Source organism: Myripristis murdjan, chromosome 13 (genome assembly GCF_902150065.1).
Source record: "Myripristis murdjan chromosome 13, fMyrMur1.1, whole genome shotgun sequence".
Lineage (NCBI taxonomy): Eukaryota > Metazoa > Chordata > Actinopteri > Holocentriformes > Holocentridae > Myripristis > Myripristis murdjan.
The window spans coordinates 37277103-37293619 of record NC_043992.1 but is presented as its reverse complement, the minus strand read 5'-3'; the positions used below and the strand labels follow the sequence as shown (position 1 = coordinate 37293619).

Sequence of the window (16517 nt, the reverse complement as noted above, 5' to 3'; positions counted from 1 at the left end):
TTGAAATACTTTTGCATATTTTGACCCAATAATACATGTAAATATTAGTTATGTCTAGTTGGATTTGCATGACTCAATTTTTTCCCTGAACCTTTTACACATCTGAATATAGTTTTCAAAAACAATTATTCAGTTTTACATTTTATTCTTGAACTGTTATTGTTATCTTAATACAACTTCCTCTGTTCTATGTCATTATTTAGTTATTAATTTTATTATTGTCTTTTTACATTTGTGTTATTTTATTTATTTACGAAAAAAACTATACTGAGGGAGGACCTATTTTTCTAAATAATTTGATTTTAATAGTTAATTGTTGGCTCTGCACTGTTGCACGTTGCAAATTTTGTAAACCAAAAGAAATGACAGTGGTTAACTTGTTGACAGTAAATGCATCGTCTGCTAGTTTATTTTGTTCCTTTTCAGTACACCACACTCAGTATGCCACTTACTGTATAACTTTGAATATTATGGTGCACATTAACACCAGACTTGTGAGTTTGCTACCTTTTCAGATTAAAAGCCATAGAGGAGTAAAATCATGCCAGGCAGCAAGCAACACAGGTACAACTAATAAAAATTGATGATGGGTCTGTTAGATTTACACAAGGAGTGTGGATGATAAAGCATTGACAATAGTTAATAGTATTGGCGATGCCGAGGGGCCCCCAAATCAAATTCTGCCTGGGCCCCATGAAGCCTAGGGCCGGCTCTGGGTGACTTTACCAGCGTTGCTGTTCTAATAAGTGTCAAGTGTCAGTTCCATTCATATAAAAAGTAACACAGCAGCACCTCTCAGGAACCTGACAGCTGAAATCGGTGGGCGGCTTTTACTTTAATGGTGTGACTGTGGAAGCAGGTGAGCTGTTCGTCTGTCTGACAGGTCAGGCTGCTCTCAGACGCTCGTCTTGCGTCACAGCGAGCGTGAGAGCACTGCAGGAATTGTGTCCTGTTGCTAAAATGGCACGCACCCTCCGCATTTGATGAGGTGAAAATAATTAACATGGATTATCATTATATCCATTACGCATTATGCTTAAGTAATCTGCAGTTCAATAAAACAGATGAAGTGACAGAAATTCAACAAAAGCTCACATCCTGCAAGAGAAATTCAGCTATTGTCTTGTTGAGTGTTTTTTTTTTAGTGGAGGAAATGAGCTCATAAACTAAGAATTGTTGGAAGCTCCATGAGCAGTTATTACCATCATAATTTTAATTTATTCTGATGTGCTGTCTGACTCAAAGTCTGGCCTGTGACACTTCCAAAGTCTCTTTTCTTCTCTTAGAACTCTTTTTTTCAAACCCAAATCCAGCAATCCCTTCTGAACCCAAACACCTAAATCACTGGTAACAAACAGCACCATCATGTTAGACACTGTAGCAGCGAATGAGAGAACCTCTGACACAAAAATAAGTCCCACTAGTGCCACCATGTGGTTACACACCGTACATGTATTTATCTTTGAATAACAAGAACAAACAGACTTTACATACAGAGAACCCAGTCTGTGAAAGTGTGACTTTGTTCGCCAGGGAGAGAAAATACCTACTAGAATGCATTTTCATGTTGTCAATCATTTTATGAAGAGCAGGTCCACCTTTTTGTCCAGGGGTGTGTATTACATGTTAGGTCTTTCACCCTGGCCAAATGAATGACAAAAGATACAAGGTGTGTCCAGTGTGTTTAAGTGCATCTCTAACATATACATATTTTTGTGAAGGATAAAGATTTATTTATTATTTATTTTTTGTTTCTGTTAATGAACTTTGTGTGCTTGCTGCAACGCCTCATTCTGATTCCCCTCCCAGCTCAGTTTCTGCTGAACATGCACGACTTCTCTCAGTCGCCCGATGAGCTCCTCCAGAGTATCCATGTTGTGCCTTTTCCTTTCAAGGAGCTCGTAACGTAAACTGGAGATGTCCTGTTTGATCTCCTTCAGCTCACCTGTGAGGTCAAACGGTAAGGAAAATGGCTTTAGATACTGTAAAGTGTGCTTTGCAAAACAAACAGGCGCCATGTCTGTCCAGCAAAGTCGCTCCACCTACCTTCATTCACTTCGTCATTGTCTTTATCCCTCTGTGCTTTTAAGATGTATCTTTTGATGAGGCGATTCATTATCTTCTGTGTGGTAAAGACACATTTCCCTTAAAATTCAAAGTAACCTGATGCAAAACCAACTATAGGCTAGTTACAGCCTTGAGATGTGAGTGTATGATTGGAGCGTTCCCAGACTGAACTGACAGACTAATGAGAAGGTTTGGGATGAGAGTGAAACAATTTACTGCATGGTTGCTGATACAATTTCAAACATAGAAAGTTAAAGTACCAACACAAGCAGAGGCGGAAGTAACTATTTACATTTACTCATGTTACTGTAATTGAATAGCTTTTTTAAGTCAGTACTCTCACTTTTTCATCAGTACATTGGCAACACTTTACAATAAGAGTACAACAATTAATGTTAGTTAACATTAGTTAATGCCGTAATGGTTAATTAAGTGTTAGTTAATGATTATTATGACATAATGTTAATAATATCTACAATAAGCCTTAAATAACATAAAAATTAATACCTTAGCATGAACAGCATTAGTACATGATTCTTAGACACATTAGTTAACGGTTAGTTAACTGTTACTTAATGTTTATTACCTGTTACTTAATGTTTATTACCTGTTACTTAATGTTTTTTATTGCATTAACTAACGTTATTTGTTGTACTCTTATTCGTAAAGTGTTACCAGTACATTTTTGCTTAAGTATTGTACTAAACTACATTTTGAATCATATCCATTACAGAGTACAAATGATCAGTGACAGATTGTGGAACCTTTCACAATAAAAGCTCAGTCAGCAAAGATGAGAGGAGGAATCTGATTCTCCTTTTTGCAAAGTAAGAGTGCTTCTACTGGATTAGCGATGTACAGTACTCTTTCCACCACTGAACATAAGGTACTAATAAATACCACTGTGTGTGTGTGTTTGTGTTTGTGTGTGTGTGTGTGTGTGTGTGTAACCCCTCCTCCCACACATCTTCTTCCAGGAAAACAGGAGTCATTGTCAACCAACAGTACCTTGGTTACTAACAGGATAAAATGATTGCGATACGTTTGCTTAAGCAGATTGAACTTAGCAATAATCAGCAATAATCACAATATGAAAAGTGTGTTTACCTGGTGATGAGTCGGACAAGACGGCGCTCCAGCAGTCAGATCTTCCGGCGGTCTCAACTAAGATTGAAAACACAAAAGAACACGTTCAGTTTGTTGTAGTTTAAAAACAAATAACAGGATTATTAGATCAAGACAGAAACTGTAGCTTTTAAACATGACACAAGGGGGCTCTGCAGCTCTGCACCGCAAGCAACGCAAGGCTGGACTTCATCACTGAGCCACATGTAGGAGTAAAAAGCAATGCAACCACTCCCTAATATGGAATTAAGAGGGTGAATTATCATATTTATTATATATATAAGTTTTGCCTACAACGTAAACCTGACCTTATTAAGCTCCATGTCATCGACTGGGCTTTCTTTGTGTCTGCTTCGAGGCAGCTTGCAGAGAATTTCCCAGATTCCCAGCAACAGACTAATGACAGACCGCGGGCTGGGTATGAGGTTGAAGGGCACAGGCAGCGTGCCATCATGCTCAAAATAAGAGAACCAGAGTTTAGCTCTGGCAAACTTCCACTCCACATCGGCATCATCCTGTGACAATATGGAAGAAGCAGAAGAGGAGTGACAGAGCTGCTATTTACCATTTAAATTCAACACTGAGGCATACTTTAAACATTAAACATGAATATGAATATAACTGATCTAAAGATGCCACCTCTGAAATATTTGGCTAATTATGTTTGCAAAATGAGCCAACAGTTAGTTAGTGGCTGAGACCTAAAAAAGATTATGATAATTTACTGCTCCCTTCAAAATGAGTCTGCACAGACAGAGAGTAAAATAGAACAGCAGTTATCTGCATGGGAAATCAAAGCTGTTACAGTGACATGTTTACAACGTCTTCTTATCATAATCAGCCTGTGTTTCACCACTGAGAGCATAAGCGGCAATTCTGATGTACAAATTCCACATTAAACTGAAGCACAGCCTGCTCTTTATCGTATGTAAATGACACTACATTTTCTAAACCAAGTGCGCTGCTGTTTTGGGACTAAAACCGAAGAATAGATGGCTTTGCAGATGCCAATAAACTGTCTAATCTAGCCTCCCTGTTATTATTTATCAAACAAATGTGATGTAACAAGGTCAGTCACATCGCTGATGCCATACAATTTGTTACAAAGACAGAAGTCGTTTGGTGTTGCATGTAGATGCTTAATAAATTACCTCAATTTCTTGGAAGGAGCTGTTGAACATGGCGATAAGCATATTCAGCAGGACAATCACCATGATGATGTTGTAGACGCCGTACAGAATGTAGCCCGTGTTCTCGATGAACTTGTGGTCGGTGTTAAGGACCACTGACCTCACCTCTGACAGCCCGAAAATGGCCCAAAATAATGTTTTAAAACTCTCTTCGACCCTGCAGGAAGCGGAGAAAATGGGATTTCAATCAGTTTGGTGAAACATATTTTCTAGCCTTACATCCTATTGATTCTGTTAAATCAATAGGAAGGCGTTACTAGAAAATATTGACCTTCGAGCAGCCGTATTGGCACAGCGACCCGCAGGCCTCGCAGTACTCACGTTGTAAAGGCATCGTTCTGCTTGGCTCCGAGGTAGTATGAGTACAGATTGAACATTCCGATCATGAAGGCCACAAACACAGTTATGAAAATGACCAGGAATTTAAAGATGTCTTTCACCGTCCTTCCTAAGGAGATCTGCAAAGGCCCGAAGCTCTCGTTGGCAGGCAGGATGTACGCGATGCGAGAGAAGCTCAGCACCACGGCGATGGCATAGAGGCCTTCGGATATGAGCTGCGGGTCTGAGGGCATCCAGTCGATTCGAGCTGAAAATGAGCAGACAGTCAATGTGGGCCATAAATGTCAAGCAGTAAACAGTTTCTGTGTGCAGGTAAGATGCCTCAGTGTCATCACAAGGAATACAAATGCACAACTCTTTTTCCACCTCAATTTGAAATTTATGGTTTGACAATATTTCCTAAGCTCCAGAAATCGTGCAATCAAACACGCTTTGGTGAGATACAAGAGTGAACTGGTAAGAAGACAAGCATTAACACTGAGTACGCTATATGTTCAAACACTGAGTGCTGCATTGATTTTTTTTTTTTTCTATTGATTTTCTGCTGTGGTGCTGAGAGCCATACCACAGGAGGACTAAATCATTTCAAAACACCTTATCTAATGTAACCTTGACGTGACCTGTAATTAAGATCTGAACCAGGCAAGCGTGTGCAGGAAATCTGAGGTATGTTAACCAAGTGCATCATTTCTGCCATTCAATTTTTCAGGTTCAGTATCTTCACACACAGGATTGATTATTGACTAGATGCATTGTTTTTCCACCCAATCCTGCAGCTTCCCGGTCTAAAAGCAGTTTAGATGAGATTTTCAAGAACCTCTTCTCAGTATAGTCAATAAGCCCTCAATATCTGAATGACTGAATTAACCCTCCTATTCAAATTTACGAACATCTTTTGTGTTTGGGGTCAATTTGACCCCAGCAGTTTAAACCTCCAAAAAAATGATTATAATTAAAATTGTTACCAAAGTTTATGTGTCAGGTACTTTATTTTTCTTTGCTGACGATCTAAATAGCCCTTTAAATAAACCATAACCCCCACTTACACATCCAGTATTTCTATTACGTGACTATGAGAAAATATGCAAATCACCATAAAATCTCACTGATTGACCTAAAATTAGAAAGAAATATACATTTTTGGTGTTTTAATGGCTTTATATTATTTCTAAATACAGATTTTTTTTTTTTTTTTTAATTTATAACCAATGCATACAAAGTGTGTACAGGACATTGAAAACATATCATGTGAATTTCATGTTTACCCAGTAGTACCCATTACATTAGGAAAACTCATTAACTATGAAGCAAAAAAAAAAAAAAAAAAATGATGTCAATTATTTATTTAGAGACGTTAAACATTGGCTGGGGTCAAATTGACCCCAAACATAATTGGAGAGTTAAGGTATTGAGGGGTGTTTAGAAAATGTCAAGGAGACCCAGTTTCATCCATATCATTCGGTTGATTAAAAGTTGAATTCTTCACTCGACACTCACCTAACTGGAAATACTGTATCTCAGAAGGCAAGGTCATGTTGGATAGTTGGGCGTAGTGCTTGTCAACGTAACACTGGGCAGTATAGGCATGCCAGAAAGCCATTAGCCTGGCAATGAAAGAGGTCACGAAAATGGCAAGAATGCCAAAGTCGAGCAGGTTCCATGGCTCGGAGACATATTCCCGTATATCCTGAATCCAAATGTCTTTACATTCTGCCCAGATCTTCCCTGTAAGAAATGCACAAATCACATATCACATTCACTGCCTCCCCCATTCACATGTAAACCTGGCTCATGTGATTTCAGCATGTGTAGCCTGAATTTTGGTATGCGTCCCCAGCCAAACCACATAGCTTGTTGCCTCCAGAGCAAAGTGAAAGTGTCACCTTCTCTTTGGGGACTCAGTGTCAGGCTGATTTATTATGGTAAATGTGGCAAGAATACATAATTATCTATCTGGGTGATTTCCTGGCACGATTAAGGGGGTGCAGAGATATAACTCTTCAGTGACATGCTGTGTCCTTGACACTAGGTGCTCGGAAGAGTTATTTGACTGTGGGAGCCTCAAGTTATATCAAGACAAGTCTGAAAGATCGAAGGGGAGGACATTGAAGGTACCCAAAGTAGCTTTCCTTGTACGCACACAAGCTTTTGTTTACATCCAAAATTTTGCAAGAAAATCACATTGGCTGTGCTCTCGAGGCCTAATAAATATGCTGATCACATTTCCTGCATCAAAAAGGCATTTGCGAAGCCTTATTTTGGAATGTTTAGAAAGTCGCATTGCTTACAACAGTGTGTGTAAAATGTCACCCCTGTGCTTAACTCTCAAACAGGGACCCGGTTTTCTTTCCTGCACTGTAGCGCCACTTGTGGTCATAAGATACATTGGGTACCTTTAAAAAATAAAGAAATGAAGTAATGCTAACTTAAAAGGAACAGGAGGGGGCTGTATGTTTACACTTATGACCTATGATCCAGGATATGATGAGAATCTCCATCCAGGTGAAGGGGGTGGTCTTCATTCGAAATAGCTGTGAGGGGTGATCGTGTGCAGTCATGTTAGGCAGCAGTGACGTTCCCTCAAAGCGGTCTGCTGCATTCAGGACGAGTAGGCAAAGAAATATCATAAAGGAAGCTGCGTGGGCCACAAACTTCAGGAAAGGTCCATGCATAAGTTTCCCTAACTGAGAAAAGCAAGAGAACAAGGTTTGACATTATTTTAACTAACCTTAAAGCTGCACTGGGTAAAATTCAATATGTATAAAATGCACCCCTGTTAAGCACAAATGGGCTGCAAAAAAGACGCCTGACTCAAATTAATTTTAGGTGTTGGGTAGGGTCGGTCCCTGCAGTCATGTCGTGTCGAATTCATCTGGATTTATCTACCAGGAAGCACCACCTCAATGTTCTCTTATGTCAAGTGTTAAATAAAGGATAAATTAAAGAAAACCTATATATTCCTTTACATAACTGTGGTGCAACAACATTCAGTTTTCCATAGTGTTTTCATGAACATAGCGTGAAATAGCTGAAGATTGTCCACTACTTATATTTCTTGGACACATGCTGCTCAGATGGCCGAGTTCTTGCATACCTGATAAATCTGACACCACATGAATGCAGGGTAAGACACAAAATGCTCTTTGTGCAGAGGATATGAAAGATTCAAACGTGGGAACAGAATTGATGACTCCAAATGACAGCAACAGTGCAGAGAATGCTGGACTTATCAGTGATGACCAAAAAAAAATTTTTTTAAAAATACGATTTTTGCCATCTTCAAACCCACTAAACACTAAGAAAGAAGAAATTCAAGTCAAGGGAATTTACTGATCATTTTAATTGACATCTGGGAAATTAAGTCCTTGAATTTGAATTGAGTCCAATGCTGGTGGGTTATCACTGACTTCAAAATAACGAATCACAATCATATCTGATGGTGTGGCATGTTGAGGGACAATGCACATTCATTTGAGAATTTGAGAATTTGAGTGAATGAGGCCAAATGAACGGAGCCTGTCCAAAGAGGGCAGACAGCCCAAAAGTATGGACTTGCCTAGTACAGCTTTATGGCAGCAGTTTTAACACATGGGGCAAAACCACAATAGGCAGCATACACAAATAATAAACATAGCAGGAAATATATGAAGAATATAATTGCTTGTGTATCATCTGCATTGTCTCAAAGTCTCTGAATATGACCGTCAGGATAAAACAACGTACAACATTTTTTGTAGCTCACCTTACTCGAAGGAGCTATCCAGTACGTAAAAGCCAGGATAGGCAGCCCGACCGCCACTCCGAGGGCGAGCAGGATCTTGACTGCTGTGGTTTGCTGCCGGAGTCCAGACAGGTTCTCGTACCAGATGGAGAGGAGCTGCTGCTGGCAGTTTGGATGTGCCACAAACTGTGTGTGCGTGTGTGTGTGTGTGTGTGTGTGAGAGAGAGAGAGAGAGGGAGAGACAAAGATGTAAGCACAAGGTTACGTTCGGAAGCAAATGTATCATGAGTTCTCATCTTAAAGATTAAATTGTTTTTTTTTTTTCTTCTGTTCATTGGTTTTGCAGTCTTACCTTTTTAACTTCATACTTTATTGCAAGTTTTAACCTAATCAGGCTTTGTCTGCTGGAGGCTTCAGAGTTTTTACACAACTCTGTGTCCCCGTTCAAGATGGCGTTCACCTCCTCTGTGTTTCGACACAAGTCCAGCAGTCCCACCACGAAGTCTTTGCACTGCATGGACAGCTTCTTGTAATCATTCTGTCAAGTGAAGAAGGTAACACAACAGATAATGAGAGCAATATGTCTTTAGATATCTCGCAGCAGAGGCTTACTGAATGGGTGATAACTGCTTTGTTAATTGATTCAGCAAGTTCAAGGAAATACATTTAGTGTGACATTTCATACACTATGGTTTTCATGCATGCAACCACTAATTGACAGAAATAAGCTTGTCAGCACGCTGCTTCAATTAGTGTAACAAGTTCATTAATCTATTCTCAGTGGTTATGTACACACTAATTAAACGTCAACATGCTTCCCCTATATGTATGGATGTAACAACTCTCCCACACACACACACACATAGTACACTCACAAACTCACACTCCTACAGGTGGAGAGATAGATATTTCTATACAAAGGACCAGCTAAAATTAAAGTGCTTCATTTCTATTACTCTACTGGTGTCATTTTTGGAATGACTGGGTTTTCTCACTCCTTTTTGTCATATCACTGTTTAAAGTTTTGAACCAAGACGTGTACCTGCATAAGTTAGTGGAAACTTTAGGTCAGTAGGCTATTCAGTTCGGTTTCATTCTCTAGGCCAGGGGGAGGCATTCATGTGCCTTAGCGAGCTGAGAGGCTGCAGGTGTTCATTCCGACCAAATGCTCCACCAGGCGATTTCACTAATCCGTGTATCATTCGTTCTTTCTATTTTCAATTGCCAATCAAAAATTAAAAAATGAAAAAGTGACTGGTTATTTTGTTATTTGTTTTTTAATCTAACACCAAAATCCAAAATATGCCTGGTTTTTCATAGTTCAATTTTAGGCTCGGATCAAAAATACGAAATGGAAAAACGGGAATCAGGACTGAATTTGATTTTATTATTTAATTGGTCCGGTTTACGTGACCCAGAAGTTTGGTAATGAGCGGTAGCTCACAGCAGATCACAGCAGCCAGGTGCATTCAGTCCCGCCACCCTGATCACCGCCACCATGGATAGTTATTACGTGTTGTTTCGAGGACCAAAGCGTGTGACTAAAAGAAGAGGACATGACAACCGAAAAAATCAGCTGAGCTTCTTAACAATGATGGGTAGTAGCTCCGGAGACCTTCTTAACCGATCTGGGAAACCCAGCCCTTTTCTGTGAAATTGCACAGTGGCGGTTCTGCCTATGTTGCCGCCCAAGGCGAAATTACTGGCTTGCGCCTTTCCATGTTACTACTCCTACCGCGGCGCCAGTCGGCCGCGGCATCAGGCGGGCCAGCCGCGGCACCGGACGGCATCAGGCGGGCTGGCTGCGGCACCGGACGGTACCGCGCCCACCCGCTTTGGTCCTCGAAACAACACGTAGCCTAATAACTATCCATGGTGGCGGTGATCAGGGTGGCGGGACTGAATGCACCTGGCTGCTGTGATCTGCTGTGAGCTACCGCTCATTACCAAACTTCTGGGTCACGTAAACCGGACCAATTAAATAATAAAATCAAATTCAGTCCTGATTCCCGTTTTTCCATTTCGTATTTTTGATCCGAGCCTAAAATTGAACTATGAAAAACCAGGCATATTTTGGATTTTGGTGTTAGATTAAAAAACAAATAACAAAATAACCAGTCACTTTTTCATTTTTTAAATTTTTGATTGGCAATTGAAAATAGAAAGAACGAATGATACACGGATTTTTCACTGATTGGTTCCTCCTCTCTGCTTGACAGTGAGGTCATCAGTGAAATCACCTGGTGGAGTTTTTGGCTGCAGACTCTCGGCTCTCCGTGGCACATGGTTGCCTAACCCTGCTCTAGGCCTAGGCCACTTGACCGTTTCAAACTGGTGTCATGGAGGGCCAAGGTGATTTCACTGACCACCTCACCTTAAAGCAGAGAGGAGGGACTTAATCAGTGAAATCACCTGGTGGAGATCTTGGAAGATTAAAATATCAAATATCAAAATGATCTAAAACATGAAAACAACAACAACAACATGATAATCAATTGCTCTCTAGGGATTCCCCTTCAACCTTGTTAATGATGTGTGTATCATCGTCTTTGCCTATTATGTGCCAGATTTATAAGTAGATTACAGCAATTCAGTGATTCATAGCTGTATCCACTGTTGAAGTTAAAGGTAAGCTTGGACTTTTTTTCCTAATTCATGTTATCTAATTAGCAGTTACTAACTTGCTCATCAGCAGGATGTAACACAATACCGATGCTGTGAAAATTATATGATTCCACTATTTAAATCTTTGCCATTGCTGTACATAGACCTCTGCATGACATCAGAACCTCTACAGTCTGCCAGAATTCAAGGTGATTGCAGTGTGAACACGCTGTTGTAGCTTTTGATGTGATTTTACAAGTGTTGGTCTAACACTGGGTGGGTGTTGAAGGCTGTGGTTCTCCAGGATATTGCAGTCATGGAATTTCAGAGCAGGTGAACAAGGTGTGAAGATGCCTGATGATTAATTCCCTTCAAACCTGAGTGTTTCATTAGACACAGAAACTGAAGCACGCAGATACCCAGCAACACCTGAGTTTCCTGAAATCTGAGGAGGATGTTCATTCGTTTATAGACTGTTAGACTTATGCCCGTAAGGGGAAACTGGTTGCACTGGTGCATTTTTGTTTGTACTTTTTTGCCCATGAATGCCCATGAATGAATGCACGTGAATGCGCACTTAGTGTCCTAGTGTCCCTCCTGATTAAAGACTAGACTCTGTTATAGACAAACAACCTGGAATACTTTAAATTTCATCAACGAGAACATTTTCAGCTGAAATACCTTGAACTCCTTCTCAATGTTGGCCAGAACAGCAAGCTCGTTGCTGAGTTCCAGAGCCGCCATCACCGGGTCCTCATTCGAGAGGGAGAGATAAGCTGGACTGGCCAGCCCTTTGTACGCATTGATGCGAGACTGTGAATGGCTGAAAGAGTCAAGCCTCTGCTGCTCGCTGCAGGTGGTGCACTGGCAGAAGTAGTCATGGGGCCGCTCTATACGGGCCCCCTTCATCAGGAGTATGCGCACTATCTCGTACTCTTGGCAGTGAGAAGCCAAGATAATGGGAGTGATGTCATGAGAGAAGCGTGTGCCGTCCTCGTCGTTGGCAAAGAAGTCGTCGTGTGTCTCGGCCTGGCCGGGACTGTTTGTAAGCCTCTGACTGTCTGTGAAGGCCTCGTGGCCCAGGATTGCCTCCACTATACGGATGTAGCCTTTGCTGATGCCTAACAGCAAAGCATCTCCTATCCTAGCAAGGTCTTTCTTCCTGAGTAGGAGCTTAGTCACGTCGAGGTGCTCGTTGGCAACAGCAAGCTGCAGGGCACTCTGGCCCATGTAGTTAACACAGTTGATGTTGAGATCCGGCAGTTCCTCTAGCATCCGCCTAACTTCAGGAATATTACCATACTCTGCAGCCTCTAGGAAAAGCTCTTCTGTCACCGAGAGGCTGGACGAGTGCCCGCAAAACATGTAACCAGGTCCTCGCAAAGCCTGTCTCCGGGGCTTCGCCATGGCCTGATGAGGCATCATGTCTCTGTCTTCACTGCTCCATCTAAACACAAGTAAACACACTTGAGTTGATATGTCCATGACTGCACCACATGGCTGCAAATTATAGCACTTGTTTATGCATCAAAGGTACACCTTGTAAAGCTGTTGGGGGTCAGCTGAAGGGAGGACCATGTAGGTTCAGCTGACAAAAAGGGGAGTAAATGTGAAATTGGTGGTTGAGCCTACATGGTTGAGGATGCTGTAGAATCAGCAGATGGAAAACATGGAATAAGCATTTTGATAGATAGATAGATAGATAGATAGATAGATAGATAGATAGATAGATAGATAGATAGATAGGTATACTTTATTAATCTCAAACTGGGAAATTCCCACGTTACAGCAGCATCATCAATAAAAAAACATAAAATTAAATTAAAATTAAGACGTATATACAATAGAGACTCAATATACTAAATATATACACTAAAGACAATAAGGGCTACGTATATAGAATAAACTAACCTAAGAACTAACCTGAGATTGAGTCTACATGGATCTGCCTGACTCACTGATATTATGTTTTTTGGTTTTTTTGGTTTTTTTATGTTTTTGGTCAGTTGAGTCCAAACAATCCTCAGTTCAATGTCCTGCCATTTTTGTGTAATGCACCTTTAATGAATGCTAGCTCACCATTACTGAACTCTCACTCTCACCTGCAAAAACAAACACGTTTCAGTATAAGATGCAGAAATTACAATGACAATAAACTTCCTCATGTCCTTATGTCCTTGAGATACACTACCATTTTCTTATTGACCACATACACCACTTTAATGAGTCTGCTAATTTACCTGAAAGAAAATGGTCTCCATCTATATTTCAAAATATGGCCACAGAAATTTGACAAGATGACCTACTCAGTCATTTTGCACAGGCCAGCTGGTCTCAGCAAAATTACACTACACGTGTGAAACCACCCATAGACTCATCATCTGCTCTTCCTCATTTCATGACCTCACGGCACTGTCCATGCATTCCTCCTGCATGTCTTTCAGTCACTGCCTGTCTAGTTGGCAAACTCCGCTTTGCCTTTTTTGGAGTTATGTGGAGCACTGCTGTCCAAAAACATCAGCTGGTAGAGTCACAAACTTCAATTTTCCAACACTAACTCAGGCATGTTATCTCCATTTATTGGTCCATGACCATATTAATATTTGATGGTGACTTGCTTTAAAACTAATCATGTTGTGTGTCATTGTCAAAGCAGGAAATGTACTTTCTGTACAATAATCACATCTGAATAACGTGGTTATCTCAGGAGCAAGTAATGAGGTAATACTATTGCTTCCGCATGGATGATGATGGACGATGACAAGCGACGGTCCCCTCATTCAATCATAATTAGAGTTAACAAGATTTTATATAAATGAAAAAAACTGATGGGTGCAAACAGGCTGCCACAAGCGTTACCCTTGGCGGGTGAATTTCGGCTCTATCAATGGAGATGAAGTAGAGAGAAAAGTAATAGTGACATGCAGCGCAGCCAAAGAAGATGAGAAAATCCCAAATGGAATACATGGTGACATTTTTTTAAAATTTTATATATGACATAAAAATACATCAGTTTGTGGCTATACAAGAACTCAGCAGGCCCTTACCAGTCTGGTTTTGTGTGAATGCCTGTACATTTGTGCAGTGTCGTTGCCCCTCTTCATAATGACAAATGTGACAGAGAATCAGATGGTGGAGCGGTGATCCTGGAAGGAGAAACAACAAACGTTATAGGGGGAAAATATTGCTGCATCATGTTGGATGATAAAACCGGCAGTATAACACTGCTGCATTCATAATTCACAACAAGCTGGACAATTTTGTACTAGGTTTAACTGCCATAACTGAGTAAACTGCTTTTAATCACATCCATGCCTTCACACTTTTTTCCATTCCTTCCCAATAAAAATCTGGGGACGGCGTCAGTGGGAAGCGGAAGACAAAATAAAACTAATAATGAAGCATATATCATATATCTTCCCTTTGACTTTAATGTAATGAAATTGCTGTTTCCAGTGCTGCCAATTATGAGTTTGATTCCATTCCTTCTGTCAAAATCTCCTCATCCACTTGGGGCAAGGGTCAATCCACTATTGCTTTTTAGAATTTTTAGAAGAATAATGTAAAAACACATCACCTCAAAAGTGAATATCATTCAATCATCAATATTATAGGAAAATTACAATAATATGAGTATGTAAAATTAGCTCACTAAGAACTCAGTATTAAGCACACAGCCTTAACGGGCTACACTCTTGAGTCTATTTAGGAATATTATAGAGCCTGATCATTTGCCTAGAAACCATTTTGAGACCAAAACTACAAAAACTTTTGCATTTTTTTTTCTCACAGCAGTTTATAACAAGTCCAACAGGACAGGCCACTCACCTCAGAAAACACACCTTGGCTTGGTTCACCTGTTCAGACCCAAAAGCCCATCCACTGAATCTCACTCTGGGTAAACAGACAGTCCGACGCATGTCATCCTCTGGGAGTGTGCTCCCTCCAGCCGGACTGCCTCTCACCAGCACCCCGTCCTCTGCCTGGATGCTGACGGTCCTGCGGATGTCACCAGTGGGCGGGTCTTGATGTTTACCAGCCTCTCAAGCCGTTTTGGGGCGTGTTTCCCCTCAGCATGTAAACATTGGTGAGATATACACAGAATCCTTTGAGCAGATAAAACAGATATCTGAAATGGGCCTATTTTGAGGTGTCTAAAGTGGAATAGCCAAATACAAAACTGTAATTATTATTCTCACTAGCGGCAAAGATAGGCTGTTACTGAATCAAAGAGATCAATAAAAACAGTTGCAATTAGCAGAAATGCTTTAACAACGAAAAATGCAATTAGTCCAAACTGCTTTAGGCTATAGATAACATTTTCATGCGTGATGCTCACATTTAAAAACACATTTTGACTGCTGGAATGACTCGGCTACAAGATGTAGAGGCCTGTCATATTTGCACACAGTGACTAGGGAGGCTTTTAATGGTATTGACTTGTATACATCACTGTGTCTGATGTAGGCTCAGGTAAGGGCGGCTGTACATTAGGTTATTAAGGTGCACTGTGAAGTTGATGGTCACCGCGTCATTTTAGGGTCCAACATGTGTGGCTGGATGAAAGCTTTGCTGAAAATAGCCCACATGAGGAAGTGGCCCATGTGCATTAAAACACAGAACAATCATGCGGAGAGATTTTCCCCCAAATCCTCTTAGCTGATGGTGCCGTCAAATGTGACAGGTTCCGTCACGTTCCCAACACACCCTCGTTAATTCAAGAATATTTTTTTTTATATAAACCATGCCACGGGGGGTCACTGAGCAATTATGCAAAGCAATTATAAATACAGCCTAGAGCCTGTTCTAGTAGTAGGTATGTGCACTTAATTAATACTAACACTCTCGTTATTGAACTCGTACTAAATTTGACTTTTGTGCCTGTTTCCTGCATTACTGTTATTGGTGTCGTTGTTGTTGTTATGGCTGTTATTGTAAAAATAAATAAATGTATAAGTCAAAACCTACTCTCTAAATATCCAGTATAACATTTATTTGAAACATATGTTTGTACCTTTAGAGTGTGTCTTGAATGCCGAATGTTTTATGCTTATCATCTTTTGCTGGCTTCAATTGCTGTCCGAAATATGATAATTAGGAGGGCAGCGCAAATGAATAGTTTTATGGAAATTATATTCGGGGAAAAGCAGGGTGTTTTGGCACCAGAGTTACAGAGATGTGAAGTTTAGAGGACCTTTAGAGAACTCTTAATTCATGGACTCTCCTTCAGTGGAAAAAGGAGGCAGGGGACATGGATGTAACAGTTGGCAAAGTAGCGTTACAAATCATATTTACAGCTATTAGTAGGAGCTAGGAGGAAGAAGCGGCAGGAAGGTTTCACCAAGTCGCTGTGGGGAAAAAAACTGGCCGCTATTTGTTTTTTTTATGTTGCTTTATGGTGTCGATGCTGTGACGCTGTAAGAGAGTACCGGGTACACTTGAAGGCACCACGCACGTCTTTCGCGCCCTCT

General features: G+C 40.6%; 1 protein-coding gene across 1 annotated transcript; it reads right to left on the bottom strand.

Annotated features, from left to right (window-relative positions):
* Positions 1-1572: 1572 nt before the first annotated feature.
* On the bottom strand, positions 1573-15581 carry trpc6b (transient receptor potential cation channel, subfamily C, member 6b). Its single transcript, XM_030066433.1, has 13 exons — positions 15574-15581; positions 14875-15045; positions 11728-12493; positions 8795-8980; positions 8464-8628; positions 7189-7405; positions 6219-6446; positions 4704-4968; positions 4344-4539; positions 3501-3707; positions 3175-3231; positions 2047-2122; positions 1573-1945 (listed from the first exon to the last, which is right to left on the bottom strand). Exons 1-13 carry the CDS (start codon positions 15579-15581, stop codon positions 1758-1760), a joined length of 2730 nt encoding a protein of 909 aa, XP_029922293.1. The 3' UTR covers positions 1573-1757.
* Positions 15582-16517: the final 936 nt, after the last annotated feature.

Bases quoted from the DNA above. Each gene is read 5' to 3' on its own strand.
- trpc6b (XM_030066433.1), bottom strand. The intron at 8,981-11,727 runs GTATTTCAGCTG...TTCACTTGACAG, and splicing joins ACATTGAGAAGGAGTTCAAG to AATGATTACAAGAAGCTGTC. The intron at 8,629-8,794 runs GTAAGACTGCAA...ACGCACACACAG, and splicing joins TAAAGTATGAAGTTAAAAAG to TTTGTGGCACATCCAAACTG.